General features: G+C 47.3%; 1 protein-coding gene across 1 annotated transcript in view; it reads right to left on the minus strand.

The window, feature by feature from the left end:
- The window catches only part of tnr (tenascin R (restrictin, janusin)), a 390,478-nt gene that overhangs the window by 85,575 nt on the left and 289,326 nt on the right, over positions 1 to 15,577 (minus strand). Inside the window, 2 exon segments of the mRNA XM_038795191.1 lie at positions 2,988 to 3,131; positions 13,527 to 13,646. Of these exon segments, the coding sequence (XP_038651119.1) occupies positions 2,988 to 3,131; positions 13,527 to 13,646 (264 nt within the window).

Raw genomic sequence — 15,577 nt, forward strand, 5'->3', positions numbered from 1 at the left:
CGTGTAAGTCCCCTTTTTGGTCCTTCATGAACCCTATTTCTCCCTCCACCACCCTTTTATGATTGAAATACCAACAGAAGACTTTGGGATTCCCTTTTCTATTAGCTGCCGGTCTCTTCTCATGCTCTCTCTTTGCTTCTCTTATTTGCTTCTTCACTTCTTCTCTTATCCTTCATATTCAGCCTGGATTTGAAAGGTAGTTTCTACCTGACACTTGTTACAAATATGCTTTCTGTTTTATCTTTTTCTATCCCTTCCATCATCCAGGGAGTTCTGGATTTGTTTGCCCTACCTTTCCTTTTGAGGGAATCTCCCTCGACTATCCCAAACTCTCTCTTCTTTGAAGATATCCCATTGGTCAACTACCATTTTTCCTGCCAATCTTTGACTCCAATTGATTCTGTCAAGATCCTTATCCCAGGGGCTGTTTAGCACACTGGGCTAAATCGCTGGCTTTGAAAGCAGACCAAGACAGGCCAGCAGCACGGTTCAATTTATGTAACAGCCTCCCCGAACAGGTGGCAGAATGTGGCGACTAGGGGCTTTTCACAGTAACATCATTTGAAGCCTACTCGTGACAATAAGCGATTTTCATTTCATTTCATTGAAGTTGGTTTTCCCCCAGTTAATTATTCTAGCTCTGGATTATTCCTTCTCCGCTTCCTTATGAAACAATGATCACTATCCCCTAAATGCTCTCCAACTGACGCTTGATACAAGTGGCCCATTTCATCCTCTAAAACCACGTATAGCAGTGCCTTTCTCACTTAACTGGAAACATATAGTGGTAGCATGGTCCCTTTAAGGGGCAATCCTCAGTTTCTTTCCTGCTGCCATCAGACTTCTGAATGGATCTAGCGCGTATTGAGTTGACCTTTTCTCGACATTCCAGTTATGACTGTAACATTACATTCTGTAGTTTCACCTTCCTTCCCTATGTACGGTATGCATTGTCTGTATAGTATGCAAGAAACAATACTTTTCACTGTATGAATTGATTTATTATTGTCACATGTAATACATGTGACAATAATAAATCAAATCAAATCCTTGTGGGGTCATGTGACCCACCCGGAACCTATGGGGACGGAGTGCGCGAACCTTAGCCTGTCGGGTGTTGGGGTGCAGACCTGGCTGATGGATTATCATCAGCGTAAGTTTGGGAGTTGAGGGAACTTGACCTGTGTTGGAGTTTTATATTTTGTATATAAAGTTCATTGTTAAATAAACCACCGTTGTGATTTAACACTTCCTCATTGCTTCACCTCACACTACAACACACACTGCTGCAGAAAATTCTGCTGAATATACTTTTGTATATTCGAGGGGGGTTGTTGGGTTACGGGTATAGGGTGGATACGTGGGTTTGAGTAGGGTGATCATTGCTCGGCACAACATCGAGGGCCGAAGGGCCTGTTCTGTGCTGTACTGTTCTGTGTTCTTCGACGTCTCTCTCACTAGTTGGTGGACTATAGACTACACCAACCAATTTAATTGCACCATTTGTTCATCCCTTACCTGCAACCAAATAGATTCTACCCGTGACCCCTCTGGGATATACTCCTTCCTCAATAGGACTCTGTTACTGTATCTCTTAGTCTGAACCCACCCAGTAACTTACTGTTCCCTACCCTAGTGCTATCTGTCCCTCCCAGTTCTCTTTGTAGCATGGTATCTTACTCTAAATTTACTTCCTGGCTCCCACATCCCTTCCATTAGTTCAAACTCTCCCTGGCAAACTATCTTGCAGCAAAATGCTGGCCCTGTTTCAGTACAAGCCTTCCAGCCTGTCCAAGTCACATCATCTCAAAGATGGTCTCAATGCCCCAACAATCGAATGTCCTCCCTCCTGCACCATCTTTCCACTCATATATTCATCTGTTTTATCCTCCTATTTCTGTACTCACTTGAAATGAAATGAAAATCCCTTATTGTCACGAGTAGGCTTCAATGAAGTTACTGTGAAAACCTGGGGGGGATCAAAAAGTTACTACATTTGATTATGGTTAGGGATTAAAATTAAGGTTAATTAAGATTATATTATTAATTGAGATTAGTAAAATAAGGGTGGCATGGTGGCACAGTGGTTAGCATTGCTGCCTCACAGTGCCAGGGCCCCAGGTTCGATTCCTGCTTTGGGTGACTGTGTGGGGTCTGCACGTTCTCCCTGTGTCTGCGTGGGTTTCCTCCGTCTGCTCCAGTCTCCTCACACAGCCCAAAGATATACAGTTTAGGAGGATTGGCCATGGTAAATTGCTCCTTAGTGTCCAAAAGTTTAGGTGGGGTTATTGAGTTGTGAAGATAGGGTGGGGGCATGGGCTGAGGTAGGGTGCTCTTTCCAAGGGTCCGTGTGGACTCAATGGGCCAAATGGTCTCCTTCTTCACTGCAGGGATTCTATGATTTGAAGTCCTGCTTGCTAATCTTTTACCTGGCTGCATAAATTCTGATTGTACGACCACGTCCCACGTCCCTCTTTCTATCGATGTCATTGATGCCATGTGAGCCATGATCTAGTCACCCTCCATCCCAATGCTCTGCAGCCATTCTGTAATATCCTTTGACCCTGGCACCAGGAAGACGATTTGGATTGGGTGCAGAAAAGTAAGTATCAAATATTTGATCACAATATCTTTTCTGACCTCCTTGTGGCCCTGTGTACAACTCAGCCATCTGTGCTGCCATGGACCTGGCTCTGGATGCCTTCCCCAGATGAACCGTAACTCTTACCCACATACAAGGACTGAATGCTGGTTGGAGAGTGAGATGCACTCAAGAGGACCTCTGCACTACTGGCTTGTTTCTTATTGGCTGCTTGGTGGCCACCCATTCCCTCTGTCCCCCTGCACACCTAAATGCTGTGGAGTGACCACATCTACAGATGTGCTCTCCACATGGGCTCCACTTCATCATAATCTGCTACTGACTGCATCTGTAGCTGTTAACTGCTGGACTTAACAGTCGCTGGATTACGAAGGGGACTACATACGAGTGAGGAAATTTATGAAGACAGACGCGCTGGTCATGGACCCTCTGACAGCGTAGACAGTGACAGAGTAATTGGTGAGCGGGTGAAGATTTCGCAGTTGAAACCGTGTGGTCGCCCCATCAGCAAGGACAGTGTCAGCAACAACTGGAATTGAAAGGAGAATAAGAATCAGCAGAGGACACAAAGAGCACAATAAAAGAAGGGGGATACACAGAATACATTCAGATACAGGGAGAGTACAGGATAATTTCACTGGGAGGTATAGTAGCTTAGGTGGCCATGCTGAATTGCCCTTAGTGTCCAAAAAGGTTAAGTGAGGGTTACGGGGATAGGGGAGATACGTGGGTTGAGTCGAGTGCTCTTTGTAAGGGCTGATGCAGACTCGATGGGCTGAATAGCCTCCTTCTGCACTGTAAATTCTATGATCTCTATTCATATACTCAAATCCTCGAGGCCACATTGGATTTGGTACTGGGTAATGAACCAGGACAGGTGTTAGATTTGGAGGGAGGTGAGTACTTTGGTGATAGTGACCATAAAACTTTAGCGATGGAAAGGAATAGGTATATACCGCAGGGCAAGAGTTATAGCTGAGGGAAAGGCAATTATGATGCGATGAGGCAAGACTTAGGATGCATAGGATGGGGAGGGAAACTGCAGGGGATGGGCACAATTGAAATGTGGAGCTTGTTCAAGAAACAGCTACTGCGTGTCCTTGATAAGTATGTACCTGTCAGGCAGGGAGGAAGTGGTTGAGCGAGGGAACTGTGGTTTACTAAAGTAGTTGAATCACTTGTCAAGAGGAAGAAGGAGGCTTATGTAAAGATGAGACGTGAAGGTTCAGTTAGGGCGCTCGAGAGTTACAAGTTAGCTAGGAAGGACCTAAAGAGAGAGCTAAGAAGAGCCAGGAGGGGACATGAGAAGTCCTTGGCAGGTAGGATCAAGGATAACCCTAAAGCTTTCTCTAGGTATGTCAGGAATAAAAGAATGACTCGGGTAAGAGTAGGGCCAGTCAAGGACAGTAGTGGGACGTTGTGTGTGGACTCCACACGAGGAGACAGGAGAGATGCTAAATGAATATTTTTCGTCAGTATTCACACAGGAAAAAGACAATGTTGTCGAGGAGAATACTGAGATACAGGCTACTAAACTAGAAGGGCTTGAAGTTCATAAGGAGGAGGTGTTAGCAATTCTGGAAAGTGTAAAAATAGATAAGTCCCCTGGGCCGGATGGGATTTATCCTAGGATTCTCTGGGAAGCTAGGGAGGAGATTGCTGAGCCTTTGGCTTTGATCTTTATGTCATCATTGTCCACAGGAATAGTGCCAGAAGACTGGAGGATAGAAAATGTTGTCCCCTTGTTCAAGAAGGGGAGTAGAGACAACCCCGGTAACTATAGACCAGCGAGCCTTACGTCTCTTGTGGGAAAAGTCTTGGAAAGGTTTATAAGAGATAGGATTTATAATCATCTGGAAAGGAATCATTTGATTAGCGATAGTCAACACGGTTTTGTGAAGGGTAGGTCGTGCCTCACAAACCTTATTCAGTTCTTTGAGAAGATGACCAAACAGATGGACGAGGGTAAAGCAGTTGATGTGGTGTATATGGATTTCAGTAAAGCGTTTGATAAGGTTCCCCATGGCAGGCTATTGCAGAAAATACGGAGGCATGGGATTCAGGGTGATTTAGCAGTTTGGATCAGAAATTGGCTAGCTGGAAGAAGACAAAGGGTGATGGTTGATGGGAAATGTTCAGCCTGGAGTTCAGTTACTAGTGGTGTACCACAGGATCTGTTTTGGGGCCACTGCTGTTTGTCATTTTTATGAATGAACTGGAGGAGGGTGTAGAAGGATGGGTGAGTAAATTTTCAGATGACACTAAAGTCGGTGGAGTTGTGGACAGTGCGAAAGGATGTTGCAGGTTACAGAGGGACATAGATAAGCTGCAGAGCTGGGCTGACAGGTGGCAAATGGAGTTTAATGCAGAAAAGTGTAAGGTGATTCATTTTGGAAGGACTAACAGGAAGACTGAGTACTGGGCTAATAGTAAGATTCGTGGTTCTGTGGATGAGCAGAGAGATCTCGGTGTCCATGTACATAGATCCCTGAAAGTTGCCACCCAGGTTTATAGGGTTGCTAAGAAGGCGTACGGTGTGTTAGCTTTTATTGATAGAGGAATTGAGTTTCGGAGCCATGAGGTCATGTTGCAGCTGTACAAAATCTGGTTCGGCCGCATTTGGAGTATTGCGTGCAGTTCAGGTCGCCGCATTATAGGAAGGATGTGGAAGCATTGGAAAGGGTGCGGTAGCCACCGAAGTTGGCCACTGCCGACACAAAATGGAGAATTGAAATGCATGCCGGGAAAACAGGACAATGTAAGGAAAACAGGCAGGCTGAAGAATCTCCGTGTATTCTGTCTGCAAATAAACCAGACAGCACTGAAACTACAACCCCTGTACCCATTCAGCTAGGGACCATTACCACCAGACACCCCATTGTTTTAGTGAATTTGCCCCACACAGCAGAACACATACTCAACATCGATTTTATGAATGCACACAGCCTGTCGTTCGACCTAGTCAATCAGTGTGTCTGGCGAATGGCAAGATCAGAAAGAGCCTCCACAACGCTCACAGTAGGTGAGTATGAAAACAGGATTAGCGCAGTAGGAGAGCATTGCTTTGATCCGACCACGCTCAGCACGGACAAACAGGTTAGGGCAGTTTTGAAAGACAACAGATCAGCATTTGCCGGTCACAGGCAAGACTGCGGCACAATGACTGGATCGGTTCAAATTACAGGACTTGACCCTAGACCACGGCGACAATACAGATTTCCCCAGGAAGCAGAGGGAGAAATCGCTAAAGTAATAGAGAGCTTATTAGAGCAGGGTGTACTCCGATCAGTAGCCTCAACTAATGATGCACCGATTTGGCCAGTGAGGAAGCCCAATGGATCATGGCGACTGACCATCGATTATCGGGAACTCAATAAAGTCACCCCCGCAGTAGCCCCCATGGTAGCCACAAGTCCCGAGACCATGCTCAAACAGGGACTCAACTCCAAGTACTTTACGGTTTTGGACATTAGCAACGGCTTCTGGTCCATCCCATTGGCAAAGGCGTGCCAGTACAAATTCGCATTCACTTTTAAAGGTCAGCAGTACACATGGACATGCCTTCCACAAGGATTCCACAATTCCCCCTCCATTTTCCACCGACAGCTGGCAAATGGATTATCAAAATTTTCCCAACCCGAATGTCTGGTCCAGTATGTGGATGATCTACTACTGCAGACAGACACCAAGGCAGAGCACATCACGCTTCTGCCTGAACTCCTACAACTTCTACAAACAATTGGATGTAAAGTGAACCCCAGAAAGGTCCAAATATTGGAGAATAATGTGATGTATTTGGGTACGATCATCACGCACGGCAAACGCGAGATCGAGTACAAAAAAATTGACTCGATTATCAAATTGCCCCTTCCCTAAAATGTTTCAGCCCTCCGGTCGTTTTTAGTACTGGTTGGGTACTGTCGGAACCATATTGACGGTTTTGCGACAAAGGCAGCCCTCCTTTCAGACCTCCTTAAGAAAGGAGCCCCTTGGGAATGGCTTCCGCAGCATACAGAGGCTGTGGACAATTTAAAAAGAGCCCTTAGCCCCTGCACTCCAAGTTCCAGACCCACTTTCCCCCTATGCAATTGAGGTAGCAAGCACAGATCTGACCCTCTCGGCCGTGCTCCTTCAGGAACGGCACAAACAGTTGAGACCAGTGGCTTATGCCTCCAGACATTTAGACCCAGTAGAGCAAGGATTTTCAGCCTGCGAGAGGCACCTACTCGCAGTATTCTGGGCAGTACAGTACTTTTCGTACATTACCGGACTCTACCCCATAATGATTCTGACCGAACACATCCCCACACAGCTTCTATTGGACGGACGACTGAAGGACGGTTCAGTTAGTGAAATCAGAGCAGCTAGATGGACCCTTCTTTTACAGGGACGGGACATCACTGTGAAACGGACTAAGACACACACCTTTTTAGCAGATAACCTCCAATACCCAGGAAAATCCCATGAATGTGAGATCATATCCCCACTTCACAATACAGGACCCTTTGTTGCAAAGACGCCCCCCAGGAAGATAGGAAATTCAACCCAAAGCCCCCCGCACACAGACACGTGTGCACCCCTGAGGATTTATGTGGATGGTTCATCCACTGTTTTACATGGTGAGTGCATTACAGGATGCGGTATCTATGTAGAGGTCGTGCAGGGACGCGCACTAGAGGAGATAGCTTTAAAATTACCAGGACACTTCGGCGCGCAGGCAGCAGAGCTAGCTGCCATAGCGTACATTGTAGAGCACCCAGATTCCTTCCCCAGCCCGGCAGACATCTATTCCGATAGCCTTTACGTCTGCAACAGTTTGACAGATTTTCTATCCCTGTGGAAGACAAGTTGTTTTGTTTCCGCAAATGGGAAGCCCCTTCCATCAGCCCCATTGCCCCGCCATATCCTAGAGAAAGCATAGGATAGGATTTTTGGAATCATGAAAGTTAGGAGTCATCATCGGTCATCCCCCCCTGGAAATGTGAAAGCCGATGCACTGGCAAAAGCAGGGTCCAGGCACGGACATTTTTGGACACCCCCCCGCTGGCACCCGTGAGTTCTGTTCAGGTCTCACAGACCAATCTTGAAGATTTAGTACAGGCCCAAAAACAGGACAACAATCTCAGGGAGATTTTGAAAGGAAAGTTTGCGGCCCCGTACGACAAGTTTAAACACGCCCTGACCACGCATGATGGTGTGGTTCTTAAAGATAACCTTTATGTGGTTCCTGAGAAGGACAGGAATCAACTGATTGCCTTAGTCTATGACAGTCATGGACACCGAGGTAGAGACCCCACCACAGCCCACCTGAGACAGCTCTGTTGGTGACCCAATTTAAAAGAAGATGTAACGCATTACATTGCAAATTATCTAATTTTTGCACAGAATAACCCGGAGAGGTATTCAAAGAAGGCACAGCTTAGTCACACTCGCCCCGTTAATGGCCCCTGGACTAACCTCCAGATCGATTTTATAGGTCCATTGCCCCCATGCAGGAATGGCTATAAATGCGTTTTAGTAGTAATTGATACATTCATAAAATGGGTAGAGGCATTCCCGTCTCTAACTAGTACAGCTAAAACGACAGCAAAGATCCTGACACACCACATCTTTACTAGATGGGGACTCCCCAAAAGTATTGAGTCGGACCAAGGATCTCATTTCACAGGACGGGTCATGAAGAACGTCCTAACCATATTCGGCATTTCACAAAAATTCCACATCGCGTACCACCCTCAGTCGAGTGGTATCGTGGAGCAAATGAATCGGACTCTAAAATCAACCCTTAGAAAGATGGTCCAGCGAAATAACACGACTTGGGATTCGGTACTCCCATTCGCGCTTATGTTTTTAAGAAACACTGTTTCAGCTTCAACAGGTTTCACCCCACACACACTCATGACCGGACGCCCCATGAAAGGTTCTGAATTCTTTTTAGGACTTGACTTGACCAGCCCCGAAGTGACAGCCCTCACACACGAGACAGCGGTCAAACAATTAGTAGAAAACGTAAGATCGGCTCAGTTAGCAGCCACCGTTAAATTGGGGACGAAAAAGAAACAGAGCAAGGCTTGTTTTGACCGGACAGTACATGTGACTGAGTTTCAGGTCGGACAGCAGGTGATGCTGTCTGTCTACAATCCCAGCACATTTCTGTCCCAAAGTATTCAGGTCCGTATTTCATTGCAGACAAAGTCAGTCCCTCGGTCTACAAAATCAAATACCCCAATGGAAAGATTGCGTGGTTCCATGTCAACCACTGTGCAGAGCCCCCTCAGAACTGACCCTCCCTCAGCACTGACCCTCCCACAGTGCGGAGTTCCCTCAGCACTGACCCTCTCGCAGGGCGGCGCTCCCTCAGCACTGACCCTCCCACAGTGCGGCGGTCCCTCAGCACCGACCCTCCCTCAGCAGCATCCCACCCTCAGCACTGACGCTCTCTCATCACTGACCCTCCCTCAGAACTGACCCTCCCACAGTGCGGTGCTCCCTCAGCACTGATCCTCCGACAGTGCGGCGCTCCCTGAGCACTGACCCTCCGACAGTGCAGCGCTCCCTCAGCACTGACCCTCCCACAGTGCGCCGCTCCCTCAGCACTGACTCTCCCACAGTGCGGCGCTCCCTCAGCACTGACCCTCCCTCAGCACTGGCGCTCCCTCAGCACTGACCCTCCCTCAGCACTGACCCTCCCTCAGCACCGACCCTCCCACAGTGCGGCGCTCCCTCAGCACTGACCCTCCGACAGTGCGGCGCTCCCTCTGCACTGACTCTCCCACAGTGCGGCGCTCACTCAGCACTGACCCTCCCACAGTGCGGAGCTCCCTCAGCACTGACCCTCCCACAGTGGGGCGCTCCCTCAGCGCTGACCCTCCCACAGTGTGGCGCTCCCTCAGCACTGACCCTCTCACAGTGGGGCGCTCCCTCAGCACTGACCCTCCCACAGTGCGGCGCTCCCTCCGCACTGACCCTCCGACAGTGCGGCGCTCCCTCAGCACTGACCCTCCGACAGTGCGGCGCTCCCTCAGCACTGACCCTCCCACAGTGCGGCGCTCCCTCAGCACTGACCCTCCCACAGTGCGGAGCTCCCTCAGCACTGACCCTTCCACAGTGCGGTGCTCCCTCAGCACTGACCCTCCCACAGTGCGTCACTCGCTCAGCACTGACCCTCCCTCAGCACTGACCCTCCCTCAGCACTGACCGTCCCACAGTGTGGCGCTCCCTCAGCACTGACCCTCCCACAGTGCGGCGTTCCCTCAGCACTGACCCTTCCACAGTGCGGCACTCCCTCAGCACTGACCCTCCCACAGTGCGGCGCTCCCTCAGCACTGACCCTCCCACAGTGCGGAGCTCCCTCAGCACTGACCCTCCCACAGTGCGGAGCTCTCTCAGCACTGACCCTCCCACAGTGCGGAGCTCCCTCAGTACTGACCCTCCCACAGTGTGGCGTTCCCTCAGCACTGTTAGGGCAGCACGGTAGCATGGTGGTTAGCATAAATGCTTCACAGCTCCAGGGTCCCAGGTTCGATTCCCGGCTGGGTCACTGTCTGTGTGGAGTCTGCACATCCTCCCCGTGTGTGCGTGGGTTTCCTCCGGGTGCTCCGGTTTCCTCCCACAGTCAAAAGATGTGCGGGTTAGGTGGATTGGCCATGTTAAATTGCCCGTAGTGTAAAAAGTAAGGTTAAGGGGGCGGGGGGGGGGGGGGGGGGGGGGTGCGCGTTGTTGGGTTACGGGTATATGGGTACAGGGTGGATACGTGTGTTTGAGTAGGGTGATCATTGCTCGGCACAACATTGAGGGCCGATGGGCCTGTTCTGTGCTGTACTGTTCTATGTAACCAGTTAAAGGAATATGGAACAGAGTCCAACCACACACATCACGTCATGCTTGACGCAGCACACCATGTTTGTTTGCTTTTGTTTGTTTGTTTTTTTCATGAACAGCAGCTCTGAAGCCAGACACCAAGTTTGTCCGCAGAAACCTAGAAGAATTTTCCAGACGCCTTATCAGCTGAAATATCTGAAGTCCAGCCAACAGGTATATCGGCCAAAACCTCAGAGCTTGCTAGCTCCAGTTTCGTAACTGCTCTTCTGTTTGAAGGATGGAAGAGGCAACCCCCATGATGACTATATTCTTGCCTGTTCGTTTCAGGTCGCTCAGGCAGTGGAGTAACGGCATTGAGGTCCCGCCCTGTCTGAGGACCCCCCTCTGGTCAGCTAAGCTCGGGTACAGCACAGCACGCCCTACCCGGGGATTCCACCCAAATCTTACCCGTCGCGGTCCATACGCAACTCATTTTGAAAGTCTTGGTTCTAAAAGTTTGGTTTTGTTTGTTTTATTTTAGGTAGCCCTTTGGTTGCCAATTCCACATGCTATTTACATCCAGGAGCATTGGGATGGTAAATTGCAAAGCCTGCGAGGCGGCTCACAGTGGTACAGTATTTAAGTATACGTCTGGTCCTAAAATTCGGTTTAAAAAAAATAAAAATGATGGAGTCACAGGGAGTGACCATTCATCAAGGGTATTTGGCAGTACAGGACAGACAGATGGTAAGATCCAAGATGTTAAACAAGATAGTAACAGAAACTGTCCTTGATCCCACAGAATCCCAGAAGATCCAGAGAAGACACCGGAAGAGAAGAGAAGAAAAAAGATGAAGAAGATTTTTTTCATTTTTGTATCATGGATTATCGAATCCATGTGGTTCCGCGCGGACGCGAACCCCCTTACCCCCACTCCACCGGCCGTTAATGTTTCACTTCCTCAGACCACTCAAAGCCCAGTAACAAGCAGCAGTAACTCGACCTGGTGTACCAAATTTATGGCTTGGTACTCCTTGTCATACGTAGTGGAATCACTTTTGGCGATAGCAGTAATCTGCATCATAGTGCAGACCCTTCGGATGAGGAAATGGCGAAGGAGAGCCTACCGCTCTCGTACCTCGATGGTATGTAGGATGAGATCCCCTATCTTCGGATTCCACCAGTCCCCCGAACCCCTCGAAATACAATAAAGAATTTTCCGTGTCATTTGTCACTAAAGGTATGTGTTTTTTGTGTAAAGATGTTTAACTCTGAGGTCGACTGCTGAGTCAGAGAAGGCGAAATGTGAAGGTTACTATTATTTATACTGTTAGGAAGTTTATATGCTTGTATGTTTTTAGTGAGTGTAGTTTATTTCAGATAGTTAGAGGTTCCAGTTTGTTGTTGTGTAGTGCATGTCCCCCTATGACATAGCGCCAGATAGAGAATGTAAGGTAAAATTCTTCTGCATAGTTGAGGAAAGTGCAGAAGCCATGGAACTCGCTGAGGTCAGGGGATGGAAACCACATCGTTGAGTGATCCTTCACGCTTCGCGTTAGGATCACAAGGAGGGAGAGTAGCCACCAAAGTTGGCCACTGCCCGACACAAAATGGAGAATTGAAATGCATGCAGGGAAAACAGGACAATGTAAGGAAAACAGACAGGCTGCAGAATCTCCCTGTGTATTCTGTCTGCAAAGAAACCAGACAGCACTGAAACTAACAGTTACGCATATTAATTGAGCGATTCCCGGTGATTCCCGGGCACAGTGGACACAATCGAGAATAACAAAGGTCAAGCCAGACTCTTCGGCGCCAGCAGGAGTCCCGGACAATAAGATACAAACAGTCCCAAGAACCGCCCAGCGATCGGGAAACAGCCCCAGTATTGGGGAATTCAAACCAATCGATTGGTATGAGGTCCAATCGATTGCAAGCAGGTATAGGGTCCGCCCAGATGGGCGCAAAGCCCCTGGGACCTATAAAAGTCAGGTCCCAAGTCCAGCTCGCTCTCTTAGCCGGCCCTCCCAGCAGAACACCTTTGCAGCAGCTCTCTAAGAACTTGAACGTGAGAAGGAGAGGCCTGGCCAACAACTACACCGACAAGTAAGTGTCCACCCATCGCACGCTACGAGAATAGACACTCCTGACCCCTTAGCCCGTACCTACTGGGAAGCCTACAGTCTCAGGACAGAACAAGAGGCCATTGTTCCCTGATCCAGTGGGTTCCCTTATCGAAGATAAGTATTGGCCCATAGTGGTAGGAATAGTTTAGTCCGCTAGTATTAGTTGCATGAGTATCGATTTACCGTGTAATAATAAATGTGTTTGATTGAACCTTACTAACTGGTGTATGGAGTCATTGATTTGAACTTGAACCTCGTGGTGGTATCATAAGGATACCTGGCGACTCTAGAGCTAAGGAATAAAACAGAGCCAATTGAGTGTAAAGCACACTCACCAGAACGAGCAACAGTGCAGAGGAGATTAACTAGGATGTTGTCTGGTATGGAGGGAAGATATTATGAGGGAAGGCTAAGGGACTTGAGGATGTTTTCGTTAGAGAGAAGAAGGTTAAGAGGTGACATAATTGAGGCATACAAGATGACCAGAGGATTAGATAGGGTGGACATTGAGAGCCTTTTTCCCCGGACGGTGAAATCTAGCATGAGGGGACATAGCTTTGAATTGAGGGGAGATAGATACAGGACAGATATCAGAAGTAGGTTCTTTACTCAGAGAGTAGTAAGGGCATAGAATGTCCTGTCTGCAACAGTAGTAGACTCAACAACATTAAGGGCATTTAAATGGTCATTGGATAAACATATGGATGATAAGGGAATAGTGTAGGTGGGCTTTAGAGGGGTTTCACAGGTCGGCGCAACATCGTGGGCCGAAGGGCCTGTACTGCGCTCTAATGTTCTATGTTCTAGAGAGTTCACAACAGTGTGCACTGAAAATACAATGATAACACAATGAAAACACAGGATGGGAATACAGAGAGCACACAGAGTATACACTCAAAACACAGAGAATGCAGGGAAATTTCAGGGAGAGTTCATATAAACAGAGGATCGAATAAGAGTACACATAGTGAAGTACAATCTGAAATCCAGAATACAACCTTCATTGTGAGTTAAGACAATAACATAGTTCTCCACGATAGCCTGAGGTGCAATCCAGTCAAGTACGGCCTCGGTGGGAGTCATGTTAACAACCTGCACGGCAAGTGGCTTATCCATAGCTGGAAACAAATGGGGAAAAGGGTCAGTAACTAACCCCCAACACAAAGCACCATCACACACTTTCTCAATCATCATCAATATATTGTGGAACCAACAATAAACACAGCTATTTTAGATTTATTATCTGAGAACTAGTATTGAGCAATAATGCAGAATTAGTGGCAGGGGGATGGGAACCAATGCTGGAAGTTGGAAGGTAGTAAAACAGGGACAGAAACAAAAGGAAGTAAGGGGAAAAGTGCAAGGCAGAGAAAACATAGTCAGAAATCCATAAGGGCGACAGTACAAGGTACAGTGACTGAGGGGAACACAGTGAATAGGCCCAGTAATAACAAAAGGAATAAAACTGGAGATGTTAAGATTCAAAACAGAGGGAAAAAAACCAACATAAGTGTACTTTACCTGAATGCTCGTAGTATTCGGAATAAAGTAAATGAGTTGGTGGCACAAATCATCGTAAATGACTATGATTTAGTGGCCATTACTGAAACATGGTTAAAGGATGGTCACGACTGGGAGTTAAATATCCGAGGGTATCAAACTATTCGGAAGGACAGAGTGGATGGTAAGGGAGGTGGTGTTGCTCTGTTATTTAAGGATGACATCCGGGCAATAGTAAGGGATGACATCGGTGCTATGGAGGATAAGGTTGAGTCCATTTGGGTGGAAATCAGGAATAGTAAGGCGAAAAAGTCACTGATAGGAGTAGTCTATCGGCCACCAAATAGTAACGATATGGTGGGGCAGGCAATAAACAAAGAAATAACTGATGCATGTAGAAATGGTACAGCAGTTATCATGGGGGATTTTAATCTACATGTCGATTGGTTTAACCAGATCGGTCAAGGCAACCGTGAGGAGGAGTTTATAGAATGTATCCGCAATAGTTTCCTAGAACAGTATGTAATGGAACCTACGAGGGAACAAGCGGTCCTAGATCTTGTCCTGTGTAATGAGACAGGATTGATTCATGATCTCATAGTTAGGGATCCTCTCGGAAGGAGCGATCACAATATGGGGGAATTTAAAATACAGATGGAGGGTGAGAAAGTAAAATCAAATACTAGTGTTTTGTGTTTAAACAAAGGAGATTACAAGGGGATGAGAGAAGAACTAGCTAAGGTAGACTGGGAGCTAAGACTTTATGGTGGAACAGTTGAGGAACAGTGGAGAACCTTCCAAGCGATTTTTCACAGTGCTCAGCAAAGGTTTATACCAACAAAAAGGAAGGACGGAAGAAAGAGGGAAAATCGACCGTGGATATCTAAGGAAATAAGGGAGAGTATCAAATTGAAGGAAAAAGCATATAAAGTGGCAAAGATTGCTGGGAGATTAGAGGACTGGGAAATCTTTAGGGGGCAACAGAAAGCTACTAAAAAAGCTATAAAGAAGAGTAAGATAGAGTATGAGAGTAAACTTGCTCAGAATATAAAAACAGACAGTAAAAGTTTTTACAAATATATAAGACAAAAAAGAGTGGCTAAGGTAAATATTGGTCCTTTAGAGGATGAGAAGGGAGTTTTAATAATGGGAAATGAGGAAATGGCTGAGGAACTGAACAGGTTTTTTGGGTCGGTCTTCACAGTGGAAGACACAAATAACATGCCAGCGACTGATAGAAATGAGGCTATGACAGGTGAGGACCTTGAGAGGATTGTTATCACTAAGGAGGGAGTGATGGGCAAGCTAATGGGGCTAAAGGTAGACAAGTCTCCTGGCCCTGATGGAATGCATCCCAGAGTGCTAAAAGAGATGGCTAGCGAAATTGCAGATGCACTAGTGATAATTTACCGAAATTCACTAGACTCTGGGGTGGTCCCGGTGGATTGGAAATTAGCAAACGTGACGCCACTGTTTAAAAAAGGAGGTAGGCAGAAAGCAGGAAATTATAGGCCAGTGAGTTTAACTTCGGTAATAGGGAAGATGCTGG

Source organism: Scyliorhinus canicula, chromosome 4, assembly GCF_902713615.1.
Source record: "Scyliorhinus canicula chromosome 4, sScyCan1.1, whole genome shotgun sequence".
Lineage (NCBI taxonomy): Eukaryota > Metazoa > Chordata > Chondrichthyes > Carcharhiniformes > Scyliorhinidae > Scyliorhinus > Scyliorhinus canicula.